The following is a 26390-nucleotide window of genomic DNA, read 5'->3' on the forward strand; positions in this document are numbered from 1 at the left end:
ACCTGTGAATCAGATTCAGGGAAAGAATAAGAAACAGATGCCAGTGGCTTTATGTTGGGCCATCTCTCCCTCTCATGCCTCCCTCTCCCACTGTTTGGGCAGCCACTGAGCAAATAGCCAAAGTGCAGCTGCCTGGTGAGGCAGAGAAGATACCTAGATGGTCTCTCAACTGAAGGATCTATTTCTGCATAACTGGTTACCCTTTTAAAGTCCTGGATTTCAGAGCCATCTCTCGTTGGTGAGATCTGTGTAAAAAGGACCCATTTAAGGGAGTGGGCAGAAGGCATAAGTGCCTTGATGGGAAAAGACTGCATGGCACAGACTGTGACCATGTGCCTGCCTGCCTGCCATGCTGCCTTTGTGTGTCGTTAGGCTATGGCTACATCACGTTTGTTTCTCTCTCCCACTCTGAATGCTTCTGAGAAGTTTCAAAGGAAGGTAAGCAGTACCTATGTCATGTACATGCTTCTCTGGTAGAACAGCTCTGGATTTCTGCTGATCCTGGGCAGAGGCTCTTTCTGGGAATAGATTTGGCCCCACATACCCTCTCCCAAGGTTGTTGCATGGCTGTGGTTGGTCACACGTCTCTTTTTGCCCATAGACCGGCCACTTGCTTCTGGAATGAATTCCTTAGGAGCTTTGCAGTGGGTCTTTCCATGGTAGTCTGTCTCCCAGAATGATTGTGCTGCTTGCTCCCAGAGAAGCCACAATTGGCATGTGCTGACCTTATTCTTCCTCATTCCCACAGGCAGCACAAGGAGGTGGCCACAGGACTCTGTTATATGGCCATGCAATTCTCCTGAGGCACTCTTTCAGTGGAATGGTAAGCAGCTCTTATGTCCGCTTTCATCATTCAAGGAGAAGGAAAAACTGAACTAGGGGAGTACAAGAGGCCAGCAATAACAACAATGTAACATCAGGAACAATTGGAATATAATTATAGCCCAGTGTACCTTGGCACTTCCTTCATATGACCTACCTCAATTTGCAGTGATTGCAATGATGTATTTGTGTTTGAACAGTGTAAGACACCCCACCTCCAACTCCATGAAGAAGAAGGCCATGTATCTCTTATTTTGCCAAACCTAAACCTACCAAATACAGCGCTTTTACTAGATGCTCAATAAATATTTGTTTAATTGACAAATGATCACATGGCTCATGGAGCAACTGATCTCTTTAGTATATAAGGATAACCAGCATAGAAGAAAAACCAATCAAACAGAAATTTTGTGACAGTTCTCCTCCTTTACTTAGCTAAGAGAAATAGAATGATTCCCACTGCCTTCAGTCCTGGAAGAACTTGGAGGTGTTATGCTAATCCAGAGACAGGAGGAAGACAAGGGCAAGGCAGTCACAGAAAGCTGCATGGCTATTGCTAATCAGGGATCTAGAACTAGAATTAACCGAAGGATGACGCCTCAATGTAACTTGAAAAAAAAATTGCTACATTTTAAATAAATATAATTTATTTATAATTTACCACAATTATAATTTTATAATATTTTAAAATACAGATATTATAGTTTTGCAGGGAATATTAAGGAGAATATTATCATCTCAATCAAGTATAATATATGCCATTCCAATAGTGTATCATCCTCACTTCCTATCCATATAAAGAAGGCTTGTCATTTTTCTCTAGCCCTAGTGGAAAACTGATACATTAATTCAAGACTACTTCCACACATTTACACCAGCAGCATGATGCAAAGTTCATCTCCAGGCTTGAACTATCAAACTGACAACAGGAGCAACAGCTGCCTCTTAAATAATTCATTTGCTGCAGCATATTTTTTTTTCCTGAGCACTGGTAAGAAGTTGACCTTTTCAGCCTGAACATTTGTCTGCTGTAGTCCTTTCTGGCAAAAGACAGAAAACAAAAATGACCAAACGGAAATGTATCCAAGTAGGAGATGGAGACATTTTTGAGAGTAGGGAAACTTTGAACCCTGATAATCTCTGGAATTGAGGAGTGGTATGTTTAAGAATCTTGTGTTTATCTATAAGGTAAACAAACCTAACACTTCTCTTTACCTAAATGGAATAAACCAAACTTTAAAAGTGTACTGGCTTCGAAAACAGGCCAACATCCTGGTAGTGACACGGAGGCTTTTTCATTAAGTTTACCCTTCCTAAAAAAAAAAAAAAGTTCTACTCACAGTGAACATATACTCAGTACCGGCTAGCTCCTTTTAAGTACAGCTCTGCGAATAAAGCCTGTAAGATATGACGTACATTGCAATGGTTTTCCATTTTCCTCTTGCAGAGAACTAGAACTGTGGCTCAGAAGGCACATCCCAACAGCTTACATGCCTCTCACTCTAAGATGAGCTGCTGTCCCCATCCAGTGAAGGAGGCCAGGGGATTCTTTATTAAATTAGTTTAGCAATCATTTTTAAGTTTCACCTCCCCATGTATCTTTATAATAAGCAAAAGTAAACATTATTTTGAGAAGTTTTAAAGCTCATAGAAAATTTGAAGAAACAAAAATAGAAGTGGGCGAGTCATCCATGTCCCTGCACACTATCCAAAAGCAACTTCTGTTTCATTTTTGTGTAATTCCTTTTAGTCTGGTTGCTACACATTTAAATTTTTGAGTACATATTAACATATAAATGTACTGTTTTATATATTACTTTTCAGCTCAGTGTATTGTAAACAATGTTCTAGCTATTACACATTCTTGATGAATACTCTTAATTACATGGCATTATATAAAATAGATGTATCAAAAGTGATCTAGCTTTTTCATTATTATTGGTCATTTATGTTCCATTTATATTGTTTCTAACTTAAAAGTTCCTCGGAGTATCTTTAAGGCATCTTTAATATTTCAAATTCATTTCTATAACATATAGTTCTATACCTTAAATCACTGAGTCATCAGGTAAGAGCATCTTTGAGGTTTTAAGTGTATTGTAACAGTATTTTCAGCTGGGCATAGGGTGGTTCACATGTATAATCTCAACAGTTTGGGAGGCCAGGGCAGGAGGATCACTTGAAGCCAGGAGTTCAAGACCAGCCTGGGAAAAATAGCTAGACCACGTCTCCACAAAAAAATTGTTTTAATGAACTGGGCATGGTGGCACACACCTGTAGTCATGGCTACTTGGCAGGCTGAGCTGGGAAGATTGCATGAGTTCAGGAGTTTAAGGCTGCAGTGAGCTAGAATTGTGCCACTGCACTCCAGCCTGGACAACAGAATGAGACCCTGTCTCTAAAAATAATAATAGCTAAAAATGAAAGTATTTTATTAAGACATGTACCGGTTAACTTTCCAATGGGCAAGATAAATAGAGCTCTTTTCACAGTAGCTCACTATTGAATGTAACTGGAAGCTAACTAGTGGTAAGATACCAAGGCTCAATGGAAGAATGTGACTTCACTAGTATTGCTCTTCTTTCACAGTATCTAACATGTTTGACTACGTCAAGATCCCAGACAGACAAACTTGCCTTTGATGTAGGTCTACGGGAACATGCCACAGGTGAGTCAACATTCCCAGATCTCTTGAGCTCAGTGAGGGTCTTGAGCTAAGGGCTTTTGTGAAGGACTCTGAATGTGTTACTCATTTGGTATTCCAAACCAACCTGTTTAAGAAATAGGTCTGAGAAAAAAAAATTGCAGAATAATGGACTAGAGAGAGAAAGTGTAATGGAAACACAGACACTAAGAATGAAGGAGAACATAATGTTTTTACCACAGTCAGCCAGTATCTCAAAGAAAAACAATTTTTTAACATTGTTAGGTACTGAAAGTAAGTGGACAAGTCATTTTTGATAAGAACCAATGATACTAAATGACGGCCAAAAAATGAAGGTAGCATAATAAAGGCTTAAATAACGAAATGTAGTGTCTAGATCAAAGGAGTAGTCCTATTTTGTTCTGCAATGAACGAGCTACGTCTAAAGTGGTGTTCTCCAAATGTTACTTAATGACATCTACCATCATGATTTGACATTCCGCTGTATCCTTTTTAATATCATTTACTTTATGCTTTTATTTAAATTTCATTACTTTTGTACTTAGAATTTTACAGACAAAAAACTTATTGCCGTAAGTATAAACTGTTTTTGCTTGCCATATAAATCAAGTAAAAGAACACCATGTCATTAAGTAATTTAAGAGATGCTGACAAATATAAAGCGTTAACGATGTACTAGTTCCAAATGTTAAACTTTATTTGAAAGCATCAGAAGGCTTAAACGGGTAGTAAAGATAAAAATAAATTTCTCATTATATGTATCAATGTCATTTAATTGCCTTCCACCAATGATATTCATCATCTACTTTGGGAACCACTGGATTTTTTTTTTTTTTTTTTTTTTTTTTTTTTATAGTAAAAAATATTGACAGTCAAGAGGCAGGTGCTGAAGTTGCTGACCAGGATGACACAGGTTCTCACTGGAAACCAGAAACAAAGAACAGAGGGAGGATTAAGATAACAATCTACAGATAGTCAAAGTTACAGTATCAAACAAGATGCTGACTTGCTGAGGTTCTTCCAAAGACCAACAGGGCAGTGGGTAGGAGTTGAGGCACATTTCATGTCAATGATGAAAACTACTTTGGAACATCTGCAGTTAATGAGCAGAAGAACAGCTGGCCTTGGGATACAGGGTGCTCCCTGTGGCTAAAAATATTCATGAACAACCTGACCATCAAGGGCATTACATGTGGAATTTCTGCTCCATTTTGAGGTTGGATCAGGATTCTCTGTTGCAAACAAGACAACCTGATTCAGGTTAACTCAGTAAGAATAAGAATTTACTAGAAGGATGCACTAAAACTGGAGCCTGAGGCTTGGAAATTGGGTAGGAACAGAGACCAAGGAAGAGAAAACAAGGTTAGGGCATGCTGCAGGAGGAGTCTAATTTGAATATAGTCTATAGTATGACGTTTTCCCTTAAATAGGAAGAGAGTTTCGATGTTGGGTAGCCAAAGAAAGACAAAAGTCTATGTTGTTATTCTAAAGGTAGGTCAGTTCATAATGGAAGCATCCAGGTTGTCTAATTTTATAAATTTAGAAAAAAAATGCAGCATCCAAACCATGCCTACCTCCTGTTTCCACATCTTGCACAATGGTGTCCTAAGAGTACCTGAGGGATCCTTTTTCTCTTTTCTGCCTCTTCCTGTTTTTGTACCAAGCAAAAAAGTGGCCCTGCCTTTGCCCATTATGTTTTTTTTCCCTAAAATAAGATTAGATTTGAATTTGATTTAAGGTTTCTTTGTTTTCAGCCAAAGTGTTAGTCTTAAAATATAATTTCCTCTAAGGTGTTGTCAACCTTCCTGAAAATTACAAAGTGAGTGAAATGCCACACTCTCTGAATATACAACGGTTTCTAAATATAGACCAACTGTCAATCTTGAAGAATATAATCACAAAAGTCATATATGGTCACTATTTATATCAGTAAAATGACTTGATACTTTTTGAGATTGGAAAAAAAATTGAGACATACCGCTATCCAGCCAAGTGTTCAGATAATTATTTTAATTGTTAGAACCTCCAGTAAAAATAAAGTGAAGCAGCAGCAGACAATATCACTCCTTTCAGCAGTCTTTAAAAATTTCTAAAATCACACTAGGTGTGAGTTGTGTTGACAGACGAGGCAGACAATAGAACTAGCCCAAGTTCAAGTTGGCTGATGAGAAGCTACCTGTGGCCGGAGACAGGGAGAAAAGGCTTGACTTGACTCTCTCACCCAAACTCTGAAGAAAGCTACTGTTGTTCGTAAGGGACGAGGAGGATGCACCTCCAGCTCAGATGAGGTTTGACATTACCAGGGGATTCTCCTCACTGCAGAATGAAGTTCATACGGAATCCTACAGAAGGGTATCCTGTTCCTGCCTGGCTAGTTCTCTGAACACACTTCTGGCTTAGAAACCCCTTCAGAGTTGTAAACAACTAAACTGCCCAGTAGTGGAGTTGAAGCTATAGAAGAATATGAGAAGAAAGTTTGGGGGCAGTTTCTTGAGCAATTCTAGAATTTTTTCCCCCAACACATTGAATTATACATTCGCACACTTAACATGGGATTGTTGATCATTTTACCCTTGATTTTGGATAAAATTACTTGAGCTTATTCTGGTCACCTTATAAAGTTGTTTAATTGCTTTGCTGTTAGGATTTAGACATAGCTTTAGAATTTAGACTTTGGAAGAAAGAAATGGATAACCACACTAAAAGCGTTATTTTATATTTTAGAATTGTGGGCTGGCCCATCCTGTTGCTTCAGGGACAGCTCCATCCCTGGCTCCAGAATGTGGGAGAGGGCAGGAAAACAAAATACTCTTTCTGTGTGTTCCACTTCAGGACCCCCTTCATCCTGGACACCCTACAGTGGTCCTCAGACAACATTAAAGATGTATACAACATTTCCCCCTTCAAATGTAGAGATCAACCTCTTTCTCCTGTCGTGTTTACTTTAATTGAACTAATACACACAGTTTAAAGAGATAAATAGTGCTCCTGAGCTTATTATAAACATCAGACTCTTGTCCTCCCTGCTCTGGTCACCTGTCTCTCTGGGGCATCTACTTTCAACTCTTTCAGTATTATTTACCACTTGTTTACAATATACATATTAATACAATGCTTTTTAAAATTCTTTCTAGATTATGCATTTTCTATTGATGTCCTGATAAAAATTTTATTTCACTCTTCCCTGTCTTTTCTTCCCATCATCCCAATAGATTTGCCTCTATTTTATTTAACTATCTAATCAATATTAACTACTTCCACTGCTATAACTGTAACTTTTACTTACTAATAAGCCACATAATATATTCTGACCAGGTAATTTATTATATTACTTTGGGATTTTCCAATAGTTAATAACTGCCTTGTTTGCTTAATTTTTTTTATGATCCAATCATTTATTAATTTTCAAACTTTCCTATAAAACTGAAGATCTCTCTGGTTGGGTTCAGTCACATGATCTGTTCTCTCAGTTTCATCATCTTAGAAACATCAGCCATCATCCAGGGAATTTTCACTGCCTTGCCCTAGAGTCCATGTTTATTTGATCTTAGAGTTTTTTTATTTTATTTTTTGCTGCTTTGGTTACACCTCACTTTGGTGCAACACATTATCTAGTAACTTTTACAGAAAAGATGCATGTGGAGTAAATTTTTGTCTGCAAGTTTCCTAAATATAGCTTCACAAGTCATTCATACTTACTGTAATTCTATATTGGAAATATTTTTTCCTTAGCTTCCTAAAGGCTTTCTACTAGCCAGTGGTCTGGCTGTTGAGAAGTCTACATTCTGATTCCTTGTCCTTTGTGTGTGACTTGCTTTTATTTTGTGAAAACAGCTAAGAGTGTCTCTTTTGCCCCGGTGTCTGAAATTCCATAGCGATGTGTCTTGGCGTGACTTCTTTTTGTTCTGATATCTCACAGGAATGCACCTTAGAGTGGGTTTCTAATCTCTACTGTGATAGGGACTCTAGGTTCTTTCAATCAGGAAATGCTCATTTTTCTGCTTTGAGAAAACTTTCATAGCTTTTCTTGTGAATTTCCTCTGTGTTTTTTTTTTCTGTTGTTGTTCTTGTTTTCTGGAATTCCTCTCGGTTGGTTTTCTGATATTTCTAGTCAGTTCTTCATCTTCTTCCTTCTGGAAGAATTTTTCAGCTTAATCATACAACCCTCTTCTTTTTTTTTTTTTTCTCAGGATCAGAGAGTATTTTTCTTTTCCTTGGAAGGGATCCTTCATAGATACTAATGCAGATGTTTCATAAATGTTATCTTCTTATCTCTGAGATTATTAATTATAAGGTTTTTTTTTTAGTTTTCTTTTGTTCTCTATAATCTTTTTTTCCTTCAAGTCCCTTTCCTCTCTTTTCACTTTGTTTCTGTAGTTCCTGTTAGAGACGTTCCTCAGCTGTCAGGTGGCCCTTGGTCTTCACTTGCGTTCAGATCAAGGCAATAAAAGCTGACTAGAAGCTGGCTGAGGCTTGTCAGTCTGTTATGCCTCACTTTTAGGTCATCTGGCAGAGAGCTGAGCATTTCACTGGTGACCTCTAACCACAGTATGTTTTATCTTAACTACTTTGGCTTCCCTAAAGAGTGATCCTCAAATCTGGGTGGAGGGTGGGAGGGAAAGGAACTGGGGTTTTACTAATCAGGTTGTAAACTTTGAATTATTCTCTGTTTTCAGCAAGACTCTCCCTCTTTGTTTGACAATGCCTGGTATTTCCAAAACCAGACCCTTGGTGGTTTGCTTTTCCATAAACTAACTTCCTGATCTTCTGTAGTGTGGAGAAGGACAGGTCTGGCTGTGCAGGGCAAGGAAAGGAATCAGGGATTTGAATGTCCTTTTAAAGCTTACCGCCAGTCCTGTTTTCAACCTATCTACTACCTCCACATATAGCTGGTACCTCCAACTCCAGGAACTTTCTTGACATTCTGCACTAGGAATTGGCTTGTTACTGGTTTCTTCTTCTCCATTTTCTTACTCGAAGACCTGGGTTTTAAGTTTTTATTGGCTAAAAGCATCCACCTGCTTTTCTATTTCCAAAATATCAATTCATCTCCTTTGCTGTCAGCTTCTCACTTATTGTCTGAGTCTTTGCAAATGTAAGCCTTTTAAAAAAAAATCCCTTTGGGAAAGGGGGAGACAGAGATGAAAGTGTATAAGTGTTCAGTAGACCAATGAAATAGATTCTTTTTATTTATTTTTTTTTCTTGGTACTCTTGATTGAAGTCAATTCTTAAAAATTTGAAAGACTATAAAAGGCATTTTTCCTATATGCATTAAAAATACTCAAAGGCTTCTGTAGTTTCTGGTATCCATTACTCTTTTCCAAACACTGTTTATCTGTCTCTAGGGAAAATGAAAATGACAGACATAGTCAAGAGCAGATGTGGGGCTGTCTGGAACAGTTAGAGGCAAATAGAAGTTGAGGTCTGGAGTATGCACATGCTGTGTGCATGTGAAGGGTTGTCCTAGGAGGAAGGAGAACAAGGGGCAAAATTAGGGACGCTGGCTTCTGCGAAGCAATGACTAATTTGAGGAGCCTTCATGTAGGAGAAGCCTGTTGGTGGACTATACATCCTGCTTCCAAACAGAGGTCCGAAGGAGAGAAAGTTCGAATTGGCGATGACCTCATCCTTGTCAGCGTGTCCTCTGAAAGATACCTTGTAAGTACCTCATAATACAAGAGTATTTTGTTTTCAGAAATTTTTCCTTTAGGAATAGATGGCCATGAAGAACGGAGCCACAACAGGTTGGATAGAATAAGATGCTTTTACACATGTACAGTTGACCCTTAAACAGTGTTAAAGGTGGATGCCGACCCCCTGCACAATAAAAAATTAAAGTGTAACTTTTGACTGCTAAAAACTTAACTTTTGATAAGAAATAGCCTACTTTTGATAGGAAATAGCCTACTTTTAATAGAAAACCTTACCAATAATGTAAATAGCCTGTTAAAGCACATTTTATATGATATATGCATTATATATTGAATTTTTGCAATAAAGACAAAAGAAAATGTTAAGGAAATCATAAGGAAGAGAAAGTGTATATACTGTCTATTAAGTGGAAACGGATCATCCTAAAGCTGTTGATCCTTGTCGTCTTTACATTGAATAGGAGGAGGAGGAGGAAAAGGAGGGATTGATCTTGCTGTCTCAGGGGCGGTAGAGGCTGAAGAAAATCCATGTATAAGTGGATCCGTGCAGTTCAAACTCGTGTTGTTTAAGGGTCAGCTGTACTTGAGGAATGATTGAATACTCTCCCTTGCCACATAATCATGGTACCTGGAACTGATCTGTTACTCTTCTAGATTATGGTGCTGTGTCCAGCAAACTTTTCAAATGCTCCAAGCACTGTTTGCACATTATCTCCCATTATTCTGAATTTATTACATTGTTTAGCTCTTGTTTAGTGAAGAATAAGCAAGAAAGGATGCAATACAGGAAAATAAGCTTATGTTGGAGAAGGAAAATGTACAATGTTTCAGGGCATGTATTGCGGAGGGTAGAAGATGCAGGTGAGATTTTGCAGCTGGGGATGGGTAATAGACAAGCACCATTTTTATATCAGCTACTTGGCTGGGGGTAGGGATGCCTGAAGATGAGAGAAATGTCAGAGAAACTTCTCACCGAGCCAAATGAAGTAAAATCTGTAGGCAGGTTTTACTTTCCCTAGGTCAAATGTTGACTAATTTTTCTCATTTGTGAGTTACCTTACCTATAAAGATTGGACACTTTATGAGTTGGTGTTGAATCAGCTCCAGCTGAGGGCATGAAGTCAACACATGTCTGTCATCTCTGTAGCTGAATAATTACTCACCCCAGAATAAAGTATCTCACTTCGAAGTTGCTTCTAGATCAGGTGGAGAAATCTCCCACAGGCTATCTAGAAAAAGCCAGATGACAGTAAGGCTGTTAAATTTAATCCTTGAAGTTCTAGGTGAGCTGTTTCTGTCAGGACTGGACTGGTGATTTAAAGGATGTCTCATTTCTGTTTCTGCTGCAGCATCTCTCAGTATCAAATGGTAACATACAAGTGGATGCCTCCTTTATGCAAACACTGTGGAATGTACATCCTACCTGCTCAGGAAGTAGCATCGAAGAAGGTGTGCTTTTTTATATGCATTTAGCCCTGAGCCTGCCTCTCTTGTGCTATATACATTGACATTTTCTGCTACTTCCCAGATCTCACCTGAATATCTTGGTACCCAGGTAGCCTGATTTTAGCTCACTTGAATTTCTTTCTCTGAATAAAGTATGGATTACTTTCTGTCCTAACTTCCAGTTACATGAGCATCCCTGAACTTATTTTTTAATACCGTGGAACCCACTATTATTTTAGTGCTACATGCATTCAGGACTTGGGATATGTACCTTTCTTCTCTCCCTGAGTTTCCACATTTTTATGTTTGCTTACTAGTTGTAAGTGTAAAGACCTCAGCACCTTCGGTTTTAGAAGAGAGTATTTGCCAAGAAGGTGACATTGTTTATATTTCTCCCTATGCATCTCTCCATGCTGGTGAAGCACTGACCTCTATCATAAAAGTGTTTGGTCATTTGTTTTTACTTGTATTTATGGAAGGCCATTTTAACATAATAAGTGAAATTATTTTTCCCTTGGAAATAAAGTCATCCAACACTGTTCAGCATATTTCATGGAATCAAGCAAAGTCAACACATCTTTCAAGTTGTGTAATAAATGTACTACCCTTACTTCACACATAGATAATATCACAGCTGAGAATAATAATCAATTGTCAATGACCTGTGGGCTATTGTGTTATATTGTGGCATTTTACAGCAAGATCAGAATTTTTAAAAATGCTAGTCACAGGCTTTAGCCCTATTAAAGGCTAGTACTTTCAAACTGGGAATGTCCTTCTTTTTTACAATGTTTGAAAAAAGAGGGAAAACTGAGAGTTGTCCAGGTGATACCCCAGTTTCAGAATGCATGATGGCTAAACTGAATACACAAGAAAAGACAAATTGTGAACTCTTTTGGGAATAGGTGGAAGGCTTTAAAAGGTAGGATATGGTTAGCCCTCTTCCTTTGTGCCCAAATTAACCCACCCTCTTAAGTCTATTGTCAGTCAGTTTTTTTCTTTTTTTTTGTTTTTGTTTTTGTTTTTGTTTTTGTTTTTTGAGATGGAGCTTCACTCATATTACCCAGGCTGGAGTGCAATGGCGCAATCTCTGCTCACCGCAACCTCCGCCTCCTGGGTTCAGGCAATTCTCCTGCCTCAGCCTCCTGAGTAGCTGGGATGACAGGCACGCACCACCATGCCCAGCTAATTTTTTGTATTTTTTTAGTAGCGACGGGGTTTCACCGTGTTGACCAGGATGGTCTTGATCTCTTGACCTCGTGATCCACCTGCCTCGGCCTCCCAAAGTGCTAGGATTACAGGCTTGAGCCACCGTGCCCGGCCCAGTTTCTTTCTATTAAGAATCAAGGAACTCTGGATTTAAGTCTTTCCCAAGAAGGTTTTGACTCAATCTTCTTCATGTTAAGTTTTTTATTTTCACCATAGGAATAAAATTATTTCTTGATCCCCAAAGAAGGCTTGTGGAGATTAAGTAGAGATTGTTTGCAAATCATGTCAAAAGGTCATTATAACAGTGTTGAGCGCCCTTGTAATATCATCTGGATAACTCATCGCTTGAGTCATCTGGCTCTGTAGAATGTGTCCTTCCGGCATCCATGTTGAGAAACCCACTTCAGCCCTTCAGAATATAAGTGATCTTCATCCTGATGCTGCCTTCCTGACTATGGCCCTGATACATTTCAATTACGAAAAGTCGTGATGCACCAGCATTTGGCAGTGTTCTCAGTGTGAGTAAGATATTGATTGAAGGAGCCCAAGAACTGTAAAGGATAAACTCCAAATAGGGCATAGCTTCACCATCATGAGATGAATGAGAGTTTAATCAAGAGCTTGGTCATGGAGGGCTTTAATTTTCTAAATAAATTAGCTGTTAAGAATCCCCCTAGAGTATATCAGGAATCGTTTTTAATGCAAAGAATATAACCCAGAATATCAGTACAGTAAGATACAGGAAAATTGGAAGGAAAGTTCTGAATATTTGAGGGAATTTTAGAAAAACTTGTCTAGGTGAAAAAACTGAACTAATATCAGACTGTCACTATACAAGATTCACTAATAATACCCTTTTCTCCTCTGGCATGATTTCCATTCTTAGCGTTTTAATCCAGAACCCAAAATAGCTTAAGACAGCCCCTAACATGATCTAATTATGTGATTTTCTTTCCTTTAAAAATTCTGACACAGAAATTGGGTATATTAAGTTCATATGTCTCCTGAGAACAAAGTAGCCTGGAGAGTTTCCTAATTCAGAGGAATAACAAGTCCCATTTCTTTGTGCAAGTTAAATCTCGGACTGGAGCCCCTCTCCTGCTACTATGTTCTTTTAACTAAGGCTCAGCATTTATTTGAAGACAAATGGATCATCATGTCCTTGAAGTTCATTGTTTCCTTTCCATCTCTGAGCTCCATGACTATGGAGATTTCTTTTCTTATTCTGAAAGCTAAGTGCTTGTTGGTAAAAGCATCTACACTTGTTCACTCAGGGATGCTGGAGAGTAATTCTGCTTTCCCTTTGTGCGGTAGGAGTAGCAATGAGATTCGTTCTGTTTGTTAAATGCATTTGAATGTTGGCTTCCCCTAAAGGTTCTTAAGAATAATCTGCTCCCCACTTCCCAGCACCTTTCTTTCCCATGACTGCAGTTTCGTTTGGATTTGTCTGTAAAACATACATAGTGAGATTGTGGATATTAATCCAGAAATTTGGTATTTGGTGTATTTATATCCTAAGCAACTGGAAACTCCTAACATTAGCAACTTAGCTTTCCTTTTGATTTTTAATTACATCAATTGACACACTATTTTCACCTTACTTTTTGATGTTGGACTTGCTGACCTCTGAAGGCCTATTTAACTTTCAACATTAAAATTGTTTTGACTTACCTGTCTTTTCTGCCTGAGGCTTGAATTCATGGAATATGTAGTTATCAAAATGTGTCTCTTTCAGTATTTTCTGTAACTGCCTCGGACCTGTGTGAATTTATCCTTTTTAAATATGCCATTCTCTTTATTAAACTTCCCATCATTTACAGTAGAATATAATTCTCTTACAGGATACCTACTTGGTGGGCATGTAGTACGTCTTTTCCACGGTCATGATGAGTGTTTGACGATACCATCTACAGACCAGAATGATTCCCAGCACAGGTAAGCCAATAGCTTCGTTCTTCCCCTAGCTGTTTCCAGTCTCAAGTGAGTTTAACTCTTTAGTGTAAAGAGTTTACATTTGTAGTTAGCCACAGATGAACTCTGTACGTGTCAGCAAATTGACACACCTTCCTCCAGCCATGGGTTCCAGTTTGTAAAACAGAAATGGCAGTTCAGCTTGCTCACAGGAGGAGCTCTTTACACATGCTGTACTTAGGCAGACAGTTCTGTAATGCTTCCAGATCCCTTCGTTTTCTTTGGCTCTGCACTTAAACAAATTATTCACCAGGCTCTTCAAAGCCAGATCATCTCTATTCCCATTTCATGTGCTAAGTAAATAAGGTGGACTTTATTGATTTGGTTTTGTTTATTACTAAATAGCATTAGAGAAACTAAATGATGTCCGACAGGAGCTGGATTTAGCAGAGGGTGGTGCCAAGGGTGCATTTAGAGGGCGCTGCTGAGGGCGATGTGTTCTTGTCCTTATACTTGACCTCTTCATGAATGCTTTTCAAAATTTCAAAACCATGAGATGGAGGATACGAATCCAAGTCTTAAACACATTCTAAAGAGTGTTTTGGTATTCTGTCATCAAAGGAACAGAACATAAAAAGCTTGCACTTGTAATGATAGAAATCTGATATTTTAAAAATCAAACCTCAGGTCCAAACTAGATTGAATTTAGGACAGCAGTGAGTCTGATCCAGTGATAATATTTTCTTTTCCTTTTGTGTAATGCCTACAGGAACCTTGTCAATTGCATTTCTCTTGCTTCATTAGAAACATGGGCTCACAAGTCTTCACATCTTGGAGATTATGTAGGTCAGGCTCCTGCCAAAGGTCACACACTGGCTGATTTCACATGCAAGCCTAGAAGCCAGAGTTGCTGACTCTCCAACAGGGATCATTTACTATTTGATGTACTCAAGGACCCACAGAAGCAATGAGCTTGAATGTATTATTATGGACCTTAGAAAGCACCCATTGGCAATGTGTATCCCTTAGAGTTCTGAGTCTCTTCCTACTTGCTATCTACTCTGAATACTTCTTCATAGGAACCAGATGTGACCCAGAAAGGTGCCTAGGACACATAAAGCACAGACCTATGTAAAGTGCTGTGCTTCATTCACTCGTTGCCTTCCTGGTACTGGTGCAGCAGTTAATAGTCATCTCTGAGTCGGGAAGTTAGTTCGACCTGATTTCCCTTCAGAGGATTCTCTACCCTGTCATGTGATCCTGTTCACTTGTGGTTTGCCTGTTATTCAATATTGAAGCTATACAGTAGCCCATTTACTGTCTCTTTTACATCATATTCTGCTGTATCAAGGGGAAGGTTTGCAGGTGGATGAGGAACTGAAATATTGTGAGTTTGGCAGGGTTGTCTGTATCTAAGATAGAATATGTCAGAACTTTCCTAGTTCATTCTTTCTATTCCTGTTCTACATTTAACGGTAGGGATTTGGGAAAAATAAAGTATTTACCATGTGCATGCCCCCACCCACATGCACACACCTGTCATCAAAATTAGAGCCAAATTAGGAACAGTTGGGCAGAAACTGTGCTACTTAGAAGGTTAGTCATTTGGTGAACATTCCTGTCAAATAATTCAGCAAAATTCTGCTTAGAAGGAAAGCCTCAGCAAGTGTTTGAGAGGATATAATTGGGAGGGTGAGGTAGCTGGAGAGGAGTTTTCACAATGACCACACTGAAACAGACATGTATGCTGTCATTTAAATAAACATGAAGATGCCCTTTCTTTAGCCCAGGATTTCATAGGCTCTAATTTGTGTTTTGGAAAAAAAATTATCAATAAAAGTAAGGCTTATTTTATAAGGAAGCATGAAGGGTTTGAGACTGGGGCAAGTGAGCAGCTGTTCAGCACACTGAAACTCGAATTTTCGTATCAACTAGTTCCTCAACCAAAACAGGATGCATAAAGGGAGTGATGAGCCTTGTCTTTGTCTTCCGTTGTCAGGTAAATCCTCAGAACTGGCCAGAATGGCCAGGAACACCAAAATCTGGGGGAGCATTATAGAATAGGAAATAGCACACTGAAAGACTCCAGCAGCCGCTAAGGCATGCAGGCATTCCATGGCAGTGGTGCTGACTCTCCAGAAGAAATCGTTTTCAGTCCCTGTAAATCCTGAGAGCAGCCAGGCTATGTGGAAAAACTGTCCCAGAGTGGAAACCCAAGATTAACACTCTGACATTTTGAACTCTGAGCCTTGGCTTTGCCTCTGGCTTGTCAAACACCCTGGGATAAGTTACTTTTAACTTACTGAAGCTAAGGCTAAGCTGTCAGCCACGCTTTCAAAAGCACCTCAGCTTGCCACCCACTCAACTCCTCTCCTTGGAATTGTTTTAGAGAACAAGAACAAGTTGTTTCAACCTCAGTAACCTTGTCAGATTAAATGAAGTAAGCTGCCCAAATGTCACAGGTGGGAAGAACAAACCTTCACAAATCCTTCAGATGTTGGGGTAGAGAGTCTTCTAGTACCAACTCCAGCACTGTTTAACCTGGGACCTAGGTGAGCCACTTCACCCCATTCTCCTGAAGGGATCCTTTCAGCTTGCACTAGAGAAGGAAAAGCATCAGTGAGAATCTCAGCAAATTTTCCTAAGGGGCTAGGAGATTGGCACAGTATCATTTCCATTCTAGGCCTGGTACAGAGATACCTGGGGTGTTAGGAACGCTAAAGCAATGTTGAATTTTCTTGCTAATATTTATTGGGCATCTCCTGATAACATGTACATTAAAGAAAGATTGAGAAATATCCTCTATAATCCCACCTTCCAGTAACCACTGTTAATGCAGAGTTTCATTGTATTGCTATACCATTAATGTGTTCCTCTGCATGTTTCTAGACATTTATAAAGACTTTTTAAACATTTTTTTAAAAACACTTTAGGCTGGGCATGGTGGCTCCCACCTGTAATCCCAGCACTTTGGGAGGCCGAGGCAGGCAGATCACGAGGTCAAGAGATTGAGACCATCCTGGCCAACATGGTTAAACCCTGTCTGTACTAAAAATAAAAAAAATTAGCTGGCCATGGTGGTGCACGCCCGTAGTCCCAGCTGTTTGGGAGGCTGAGGCAGGAGAATCGCTTGAACCTGGGAGGCGGAGGTTGCAGTCAGGCCAAAATCACACCACTGCACTCCAGCCTAGTGACAGAGTGAAACTCAGTCTCAAAAAACAAGAAAAAAAAGAAAAATCTTTAAATTTTCGCAACATTCTGTGATGTAAATATCCTTATTAGATAAGCAAACTGAGACACAGAGAGTTTAAAGGGGCTTGCCCAAGGTCACACAGCTAACAGATCCAAACCCAGGTCTGTCTAACTTCCAAGTTCATATTTTGAATCAAACATAATTATACTACCTCTCCAAAAAAAAAAAAAAAGTATAAATTTTCTTTTCACCACTGTTGATGACCTCTTGTCTCTAAAGCCTAGATCAGGATTCTTCTGGGGTTTGATCAATTCATTTGTGATACATACAAATGCTCTATGGTGGAGGTAGAGTTTTAAGTTAGTAAATGTAAATGCAGTTAAATAATCAGCTTTGATCAAAGGTCACAAGATTTTCAAAAAGTGGTTGGATTTAGTATACCAGGTAGTCTGGGACCACTATTCTTGAGACATGCTCTTAAACTGTGATACTTTATTTAATTCTATATAACCTATGATCTAAAATTTTAAAACTGAGGCTCTGTTAATCACTGGAAAAACATGAGAAACCCAAGTTGAGAGACATTTCACAAAATATCCAACCAGTATTCCACATAACTGTCAAAGTCATGAGAAACAACACAAGACTGAGAAAGTATAATAGGTCAGAGGAAACAGGAGACATGGTTGCTAAACGTAGTGTGGTGTCCCGGATTATATCCTGGAACAGGAAACGTTTATGGGAAAATTTAAGCTGAAATCCAAATAAAGTCTTGAGTTTAGCTAGTAATGACATACTGGTATTGGTTTCTCAGTTTTGACAAACGTATCTTGGTAATATAAGAAGAAAACATTGGGAGAAACTGAGTGTGATTATACAGGAACTCTCTGGACTATCTTTAGTAACTATTACATAAACCTAACATTTTTCTAAAATAAAAATTTTATTTCAAAACACATTAAAAGATTCTAAACATGGGAAAGGAAGCAACAGTACAATAATAAAATCGTGAATACTATAACAACTGAGCATAAAGCTTTGTTCCAAGTGTCCTAGAATGATGGAAATGAGTTCACACGGTGTCAAATATATGCTTTTAAAGTACAAATACATTTTTTAAAAATACAAAACTACATCAAGGAGCTTAACCTGAAGGAACTGGAGCATTCTGTGTCTGTCGTCATTGTGTAACTGGGCTATTGTGACTCCTGATGTAGAGATGTTCTTGTTCCTGCCTTTTCCTTGTATATCTGATGATGCATAAATTTCCATGATACGGATATGGTGAGCAGTTCTCTCCCCTCTAGCTGTTTTGATCCCTCCTGAGAGAGAGAGAGAGACTGGGAAACTGTCCTCCCTTTTATTCTGGCTTTGTATTCTGCTGACTCCAAAAGGGCTCAGACAAGCTGGGTTCCTGAACAGCCTCCGCAGGGAGCTGTTCTTAACCCGGGTGCTGATCAGTGTCATGCAAGTAGGAGCTGATTTCCAACTCTGCTCTCAGGAGGATATTCTACGAAGCTGGGGGAGCTGGGACTCGAGCCAGGTCTCTGTGGAGAGTGGAACCCCTTCGGATAAGGTAATGGAGGGCCTGGGAGTGCTCTTTTCAAGATTAGTTTCTTTTCTAATACAGTCTATTCATTCCACATCACCTGACAAACTCTTACAAGTCCTTTGACTAGAGCTAAGTTCTGAGATTTCTATGACTTTGTTTTTAAAGAACGATCACACACACACACACACACACACACACACACACACACACACACACATTTCCAAAGCCACTGTTTTGACTCTGAGGCTAGCTTGCTCTCCTGTGCTTGCAGTAGCTGACCATAAAAGAAAAGCTCAGACAAGGCCACCAAAACCCATCCAAGTTCTCCCATTTGTTTTCTTAAACAGGTTCTCTGGAACTCAACTAAGTCTTCTCTCTCCTCTCAGTAGTTTTGTTGTCCCCAGTGGACAGTTAGCTTTAAATGGCACACAGACAGGTAGTCAAGATGGCATAAGATGAGGAAGATATAAACTTCACTGAAAATGTAGCTGTGAAGAAAAAGGTACTTACTAGAACTTTTCAGAGACAGTTTTGTCTCTTGGTGGAAGGAACAGAAGGCTAAAACTTGCCAGCCACAAGCTTGAATAACCTTGGGTGGTTGCTTAACTTCAAACCACTGATGGGCGATCACTTTGAATGCAGGACCTTTATTGGGCTGAGAGGGTTTGCAAGTTAGGCTAGAGCTAAACTGCTTGAAATGAGAGAGGAGGCTTAAGTGTCGCCCTCTGCTTTTCCTTTTCTGCCTTTCCCTCTAGTTATTTATGCTCAGTCTCTCCCTGAACATATCTTCAAAACAAATCTCTCTCATGCAGGGTATATGCCCCCAAGGGGTCCTGAAGATAATCCACTGGCAATCAGAAGCGAATATGAGGACTTCTCTTACACTATACACACACGTGCACACATGTTTTTTTCTGAGAAATTGGTAGCTGATTGTTTAAGGAATATCGGTTTTAAGAAGCATGCACTTAACTGGCTTGAGGCAGTTGCATCCTCTTTCCAAACCCATTAAAAATCTGAGAGTAACACACTTGTTCTCAGGACATTAGGCCTTGATTCTTGCTTAATAAACTTTTAAAGAGGTCAAAATAGGTATGTATACGTACTTCTGGTTACATTATGATTGCTTGTTCATTTCCCGAGAGACTAAACATGAAGAATTTAAGCCTTTTATCAATGTGATTTGGATTTATTGATGCTTCAGAAAGTTGGGAGAAATGGAGAGTTATTTTAAATTTTGACACATATCTCTTAAACATATTCTTAAGAGATAAGTATTTTGCATATGAGCAAATTTTTTAAAAAGATAAATTTTCAGTATGATTATTCAGTGGATAATTTGTCCCCTAACACTTAGTGTAATTTTTGCTGAATGCTGATCTTTTGATGAAGGACCATGAAGAGGACAGCATTCAATATGAGATCTCACTTGCCTCAGTCCTCACTGTTCTCCTTATTTTCCATAGAATTTATCTTTTTTTAACATAATGCGGTGTTGATTTATTACACTCGTTTATTGTCTGTCTTTGGTAAGTGTAACCTGTGTAGGTATTTTACTATTTCCTTTGAAGACAGAACTCTTTGTGGTAGTAATGTGTTTTAGTTCAGATGGCAGATTTGGAAAGGCTTTCCCAGAAACAAGTTTCCATTCAAAGACAAGCTTACCATTGATTTGTGATTATTTGCTTCAAGACCTTTCAGTGGAGAGAGGAAAAATTGGAAACTTGGGACTTCCAATTGCATGACCTGCTTTCAAGATCATTCCTTGTTGGTGTCATTAAGAAGAGCACCTTGCTGGGATGAAAGCAGATGTGGAATCCTACAGCAAGCCAGGATCCTGGTCCATTTTCCCTTAAGGGTGGACACCAGAAGGATTATAAGTCTGCTAGCATATGTAAGAAAGCACAGGATAAATACTGAAAAGGACTTATTTTTGTATAAATGCAATTTCTTGTCTGTTTCATCTGCTCAGCTGGAGTGGCAGTAACATCAGATGGGGCCAGGCTTTCCGACTCCGGCATCTCACCACAGGCCACTACCTGGCCTTGACAGAGGACCAAGGCCTTATGCTGCAAGACCGGGCAAAGTCAGACACCAAGTCCACAGCTTTCTCTTTCAGGGCATCAAAGGTAAGGTGTGATGAAGTGGACTTTGACCCTGTTCTAAAAGTGAAAACTCAGAAACGTCCAGGTAGAACTGTAACTGGAAAAGAAAGCAGGCTGGAGCAAAATGAAATTGGAAATTTGACATAAGATAAACACTTTCTTCTTTTATCTTTTGAATTGAGTTGATGGAGGAATGTGTGCCTTGAATGAAGGTTGAAGTCTTGAGCAAAAGGAGAGAGTGGAAAGTCTTGGAAAATACAAAGATCATAGGAATGGACATTGTTGCTCAAAGGCTAATGGAAACTATTATTGTTCAATGCATTCTGAGTTGTCTTTAATAACTTCCAAGTTCTATTCTTCACTCCTTTAAAGCAGTAGTAACATGGAGGCATGAGTTTCAGAGCTATAATTGTTTAAATGAAAAAGGTGATTTGTTAAAAAAATTTTTTTAAAGGTTTAAATTTAAAAGCAAGAGTTTTAGTGCTTTTTTCTTTTCAGATGGAGTCTTGCTCTGCTGCCCAGGCTGGAGTGCAGTGGCACAATCTCGGCTCACTGCAACCTCCACCTTCCAGGTTCAAGCAATTCTCCTGCTTCAGCCTCCTGAGTAGCTGGGATTACAGGTGCATGCCACCATGCCTGGCTAATTTTGTATTTTTAGTAGAGACAGGGTTTCACCATGTTGGCCAAGATGATCTCGATTTCTGACCTCATAATCTACCTCGGCCTCCCAAAGTGCTGGTATTAACAGGCATGAGCCACCACGCCCAGCCTCAGTGCTATATTTGTTTAAACTTTTTAAAATGATGCAGAGAAGACATTCTGGACATGATCTCATCTTGCAGTTATTATTTATATGACAAAATTTACTAGTACCTTCCTCATTACTTTCCTTAGCTATCCCTGTTCCCCAGATCTCTTCGCTTTCTCCTATCCATCCCAAACCTTCATGAAGAACGGATCCTCTGGGAGTTAGTTTAGCCTTGAGTGAATGGCTTGCCATCTGATGTGTATGTAGACAACTATTCTTTTTTTTGAAACCTTCACCTTTAATGTTCAGCCAGGCTTTGACTCTGTCCAGCTGAGCTGGATCTAGTTGAATGGTCAGAATTGCATGCTTAGCTAACTTCTGACAGACAGTTGGATGGTCTGTCACTTTGAGTGTTCTGGAAAGATCATGCAAGCATGAGAAAGGCTCAGTACAGATGTGTGCATAGTTATCAGGAAGTCTGCACTTCCTAAGAATATAGCTCAATATCTCCTTTGAGAGTTTCACCTTTAGTTTCATTCTTTGCTCTTTTCCAGAAATAAATCTTGATGTGTTCTCACCACGATTTCACTCAAGGGTTGTTGAGGATTCTGCTCATGTAGGACTAGGTGTGAGGCTGACAGCTGAATTTTCTATGGCGCATCTCTGCTTCCTAATGCACCTGAAGAAAACAGTCAGCTCTGCTCTTCTTTGACATTGGGGTTCAGTCTGTTTTCCCCCTCATTTTGTGCTCCTATGGTCTTTTTAGGCAGAGAAACTCATTAGCATGTAGTTTTTAAATTGCCCTATATCAGAATTATGCTTTTTTCATATTTTTATTTCAAATATTAGAAGACGTGAGCTTCCTCTTTATATTTTCCTAACTATCTCTCAAATGTCATCTTCCATCTGCTTCTCTTCCAATGGCTATTGACTCTGATTTCATTCTGGTTTTCTGAGCACAACTTCCTCATGTTGCTGTCTTTTTTTTTTTTTTTTTTTTTTGATTCCCAACCCAAAGCATTCTTTAAATTCAAACTTCTCTCTGTTTAGTAAACATTTTTCCTCCAGGAAGTGATTTAGAGCAGTGCAACTTTCTAAAAGAATAAGTGAAACAAAGCAACGTAAAAGTCGTAAGAACAGAGACTGGGACATAGAGTGGGGGCTAAGGATAGGTGAAAGTAGAAGAGGGAGGTAGAAGACAAGAAATGACTCATCATGGCTAACGACCAAGCAAGTGTTTTTCTAAGAATGCCAATTTGGCCCTTTACTTATTTGAGTATTCTACCCCTTTCTCCTTGACCCACTCAGGATATGCTGCTGGGAATAGAACAATGACCTCAAGGTCTTTACCATTTCAAAAAGGGGCTTTTCTTATCGGGCATCAGGCGGCCTTCCAGGCAGCTGGAAGGACCCTATTGCAAGCAGAGTCTTCCATTCTATTCCATTCTTGGCTCAGCCTTGTGGAGCATGGCTCAGCGCTGTGCTGTGGTCTCTGGGGGAAGCAAGAAAACCTCAGAGCCCCATAGAGACCTTGTAACACTCCTTCTGCTTGGCATCGCTTCTGGCGTCTCAATGTATTTCCCTTCAAAGGCCCCATTGCTATCTCCCAAAGTTCCTACATTTCCATGTATGGGGAGACAAGCAGAGTATGGCTGGAAAATCATCATGGTACCATAGGGGCTATCGGCATAGCAGAGCTGGAGGTAAAAGTCACCCATGAGTCGCATTGCCCTGTGCACTTGGCAGTGTGGTTATATTTCACTGGAGTCATTATGCTAGAGATTTTAAATAACTCTCCATGCGGTAGTATTCAACCCAGCTACCTTCATTTCAATTTGAAAGGCACTGAAGTTAAAATGGCCTAGGCTCTATGGCAGGCCAAGATATGGCTGTGTTCCCACCTGATGGCAGGGTCTCTTTGGGACATTGTGTGGGCAGGGCTTTGGCACCTTAGACTGTGAAGCTGCACAATAAGGAAGACCATGTGGAGAACACATAGCTCTGTCATACACCATCCAAGTAACTGCAGGGAGAGTGCTGGAGGGCCCTGATTTACCTGGGCTTCCATAAGCCTGCTTAGTAAGCATATTCTTGCCTTGTTCGACATGGGCTTTCCTTTAATGCACTCTCTAGTGTGCTTCCCCTCCCTGGGCACAAGTGACAATACCCAGCAGAAAGAGGTTTGGGGTTCTGTTTCTCAACAATGTAAGGGCATTAAATCATCTGGCCAGCCCTTGCCTGTAACAGGTGTTTTGTGACAGAGAAGACAGAAAATGGTAGCCTGAGATAGCAATTCAGGATCTTTGGGGTGGCACAGGAGTTGGGAAGGCTGAGGGAGAGGTGGAGACAGTTATGTGTTGTGGGACTGGGGCAGAGGGCAAGGAAGCAGGGTGATCCTCTCCATATGTTGGAGTTTCTGAAAAAGAGATTCTTGGGAAGAGCACTTTTGGGGCTTCAGTCAGGTGTTTTGGGAGGACATTGGATGTGTTTGGGCCGTGAGTCCTTTGGTAATGATGAGCTTCCCAGGCCCACATTTTCTGTTAGGTTGCATTAGCCTGTGATAGCTGTGACTACTAAATTGGGGGCCACTGGATAGCTGCAGGTGTGTGCTAACATCTTGAGCAGCCTGCTGTTACCAGGAAGATGGCAGTTGCCCCAGTGCACCTTGTATGTGCATGATAAGATGGGAGTGTGACTGAGCCTTATGAAAGGTGACCAAGTCCAAGAACCAGTTGCAGTTATTGGCCCAGCCTGGCTCAAATGAAATCAAACTGAAGACTTTGAGCAGGCTGTACAAATCACAAAGAGTAAAGAGCAGGATGTAATCTTAATCCTTGTCCTCCTTCCCCCCACTTCAGCAGGTGATGCAACTCAAATTGTAGGGCCAGAATGTAGTGTTACTTCTACAATGCACCATCCCAGGCTTAGCCCTTTGATCTGAGAGTGCTGTTGTGGGAGACACAGCCTGGCTCAAAGTTAGCCTAGATCTGGCCTTCACTCTCACCTGCTCCCTGTGAGCCCTGAAACACAATTCTTAATCAATTTGCACCTCATTTGAAGTCTGTCATTAAAGATGGTTCAGACCTGACTGCTGCCTGCCCTTCAGTTGTATCTCTTGCTATTTGCTGGAGGTTTCCTTGAAGTCCAGCATACAAAATATTTCTCAGTCTTGGAACATATTTTTTTTTCTAATCACCACCACACTTGTGCCTAGAATGCCTTTTGCCCCTCTGCGCTCTACCACAGTGAGCATCTTCTCTTGCTTTCAGACAGGTGACAAGTGCTCTTTGTGAGAGGCAAACCTACTCATGCATTCTCAAGGCCATCACTTCCTCAACTGGGAGCCCTTGGATGACAAGGACCACACATAACCCATCCTACTTGATTTTTGCATCCAAGAATCTCTTGTAGCAAGTTTGAAAAATGCTTGCTGAAGGGTTATATCAGTGTGGTCATACCTTGAAATAGTGAATCCACTTCATTCTAATCTCCATTATCTTCATAGAAACATCCTGCCATCCTTGTGTAATCATTTTGCTACTGTAATCTCTTCCCAGGACACATCCAATGAGAAAGATTCATTTTATTTTGAAGATCTAAGTCAAATTTCTATGAACTTGATTTCACATCCGTTTTCCATGGTCTTGACATTGCAAGGCCATTCCCACAAGGATTTCAGATAATGTGATTTAATATTTACTCTGGCACGGCAATAATGTCTGTTTAGATGTCATGTCTCAATGTCAGTTTACAGCATTGAATTTTTTTCAGGGAAGGGTGAATTAATAATGTTAAAGCAGGCCTTACTACACATAGCCACTTAGTGTATAGCCACTTTAAAAGTGCTTTAAAAATCTATTTTAAAAGACTACACCATGCATCTTGAATGACTGGGATAGAATCTCAAATGTTGCCTTTTTCATTGTGTAAGGGCATAGAGCTATCATCATTCCCAATTAGAGAAAAAGTTTCCTCACTGTATAAAAACATTAAATTCAGGCCGGGCACGGTGGCTCAAGCCTGTAATCCCAGCACTTTGGGAGGCCGAGGTGGGTGGATCACGAGGTCAAGAGATCGAGACCATCCTGGTCAACATGGTGAAACCCCGTCTCTACTAAAAATACAAAAAATCAGCTGGGCATGGTGGTGCGTGCCTGTCATCCCAGCTACTAAGGAGGCTGAGGCAGGAGAATTGCCTGAACCCAGGAGGTGGAGGTTGCGGTGAGCCGAGATTGCGCCATTGCACTCCAGCCTGGGTAACAAGAGTGAAACTCCGTCTCAAAAAAAAAAAAAAAAAAAAAAAATTCAGTTTAGTAAATATTTATGAAGCATCTACTATGTGCTGAGCAATGTTACTTCCTCCCTACCTTTCACATACCCTTTAACCTCAGCAGCCATGGCGACCCTAACCAAGGTGACAGCTGTGCTCATGACACATCTGTCTCTGAAACCCTGGTGCAGAAACAGCACTGTTTTTGCCAGTCCCCTTGCTTGCTCCATTTTCTCACCAAGTTATCCATTGAGGGAAGGGAGGGTATGGAGCAAAGGAGAGAAGGGGAGAGGAGAAAATATGGATAGTAAGATCTTACTGTTGCTTCATTTTAAATAAAATCTACAAAGGATTTTTAAACTTTAAATTGATGTGCCTTCCCTAATGTTGATTGTGCAAAGTGGACCAAATAGAGAGTCAGTCAAGGAAAACCTTTGGCTTTGAAGTGGAAGAAGCCTTGGTTTGAACCCTGGCTCTGCCATATGCTGTTCATATGTTTTGTAAAAACTGGGATTTAAAGAAATGTGCCTTGAAAGATTGCTGTGAAAATTAAATGAGACCAGCAAGATGACCTGGGTGTTTTCTTATCCATAAAATGGAAATAGTGCTATTTATCTCAAGGTGATGGTGCAAGGGTTAACTGAGAAATACGGAGAAAAGAGCCCAGTACAGTGACTTCTGCCCAAGAAATATGCCTTCCCCAATAAGGCAGATGAATCTGCTTCCCAGTATGTCATAAACAGAGGAAAGTATTCCTCTTCTTCCCACAGAAAGCTTGGGGCCAGCTAGACTGCTATCAGTGTTCTGCAGTGTATGG

The 26390-nt window shown here is 39.9% G+C and overlaps 1 protein-coding gene across 7 annotated transcripts in view; it reads left to right on the top strand.

Moving 5' to 3' along the window:
- Positions 1-26390, top strand: part of RYR3 (ryanodine receptor 3) — a 556286-nt gene that overhangs the window by 215032 nt on the left and 314864 nt on the right. For 5 of the 7 annotated variants that reach the window (XM_037742376.1, XM_037742379.1, XM_037742378.1 and 2 more), the window contains 8 exons: positions 427-438; positions 749-823; positions 3412-3490; positions 9034-9146; positions 10489-10588; positions 13636-13729; positions 18400-18474; positions 20423-20579. In XM_037742376.1, coding sequence (XP_037598304.1) covers positions 427-438; positions 749-823; positions 3412-3490; positions 9034-9146; positions 10489-10588; positions 13636-13729; positions 18400-18474; positions 20423-20579 — 705 coding nt within the window. The remainder of the gene's footprint in view (positions 1-426; positions 439-748; positions 824-3411; positions 3491-9033; positions 9147-10488; positions 10589-13635; positions 13730-18399; positions 18475-20422; positions 20580-26390) is intronic. The other 2 variants (XM_017539543.2, XM_037742381.1) reach the window with 1 other exon arrangement.

This window comes from Cebus imitator, unplaced genomic scaffold (assembly GCF_001604975.1).
Source record: "Cebus imitator isolate Cc_AM_T3 unplaced genomic scaffold, Cebus_imitator-1.0 Scaffold119, whole genome shotgun sequence".
Lineage (NCBI taxonomy): Eukaryota > Metazoa > Chordata > Mammalia > Primates > Cebidae > Cebus > Cebus imitator.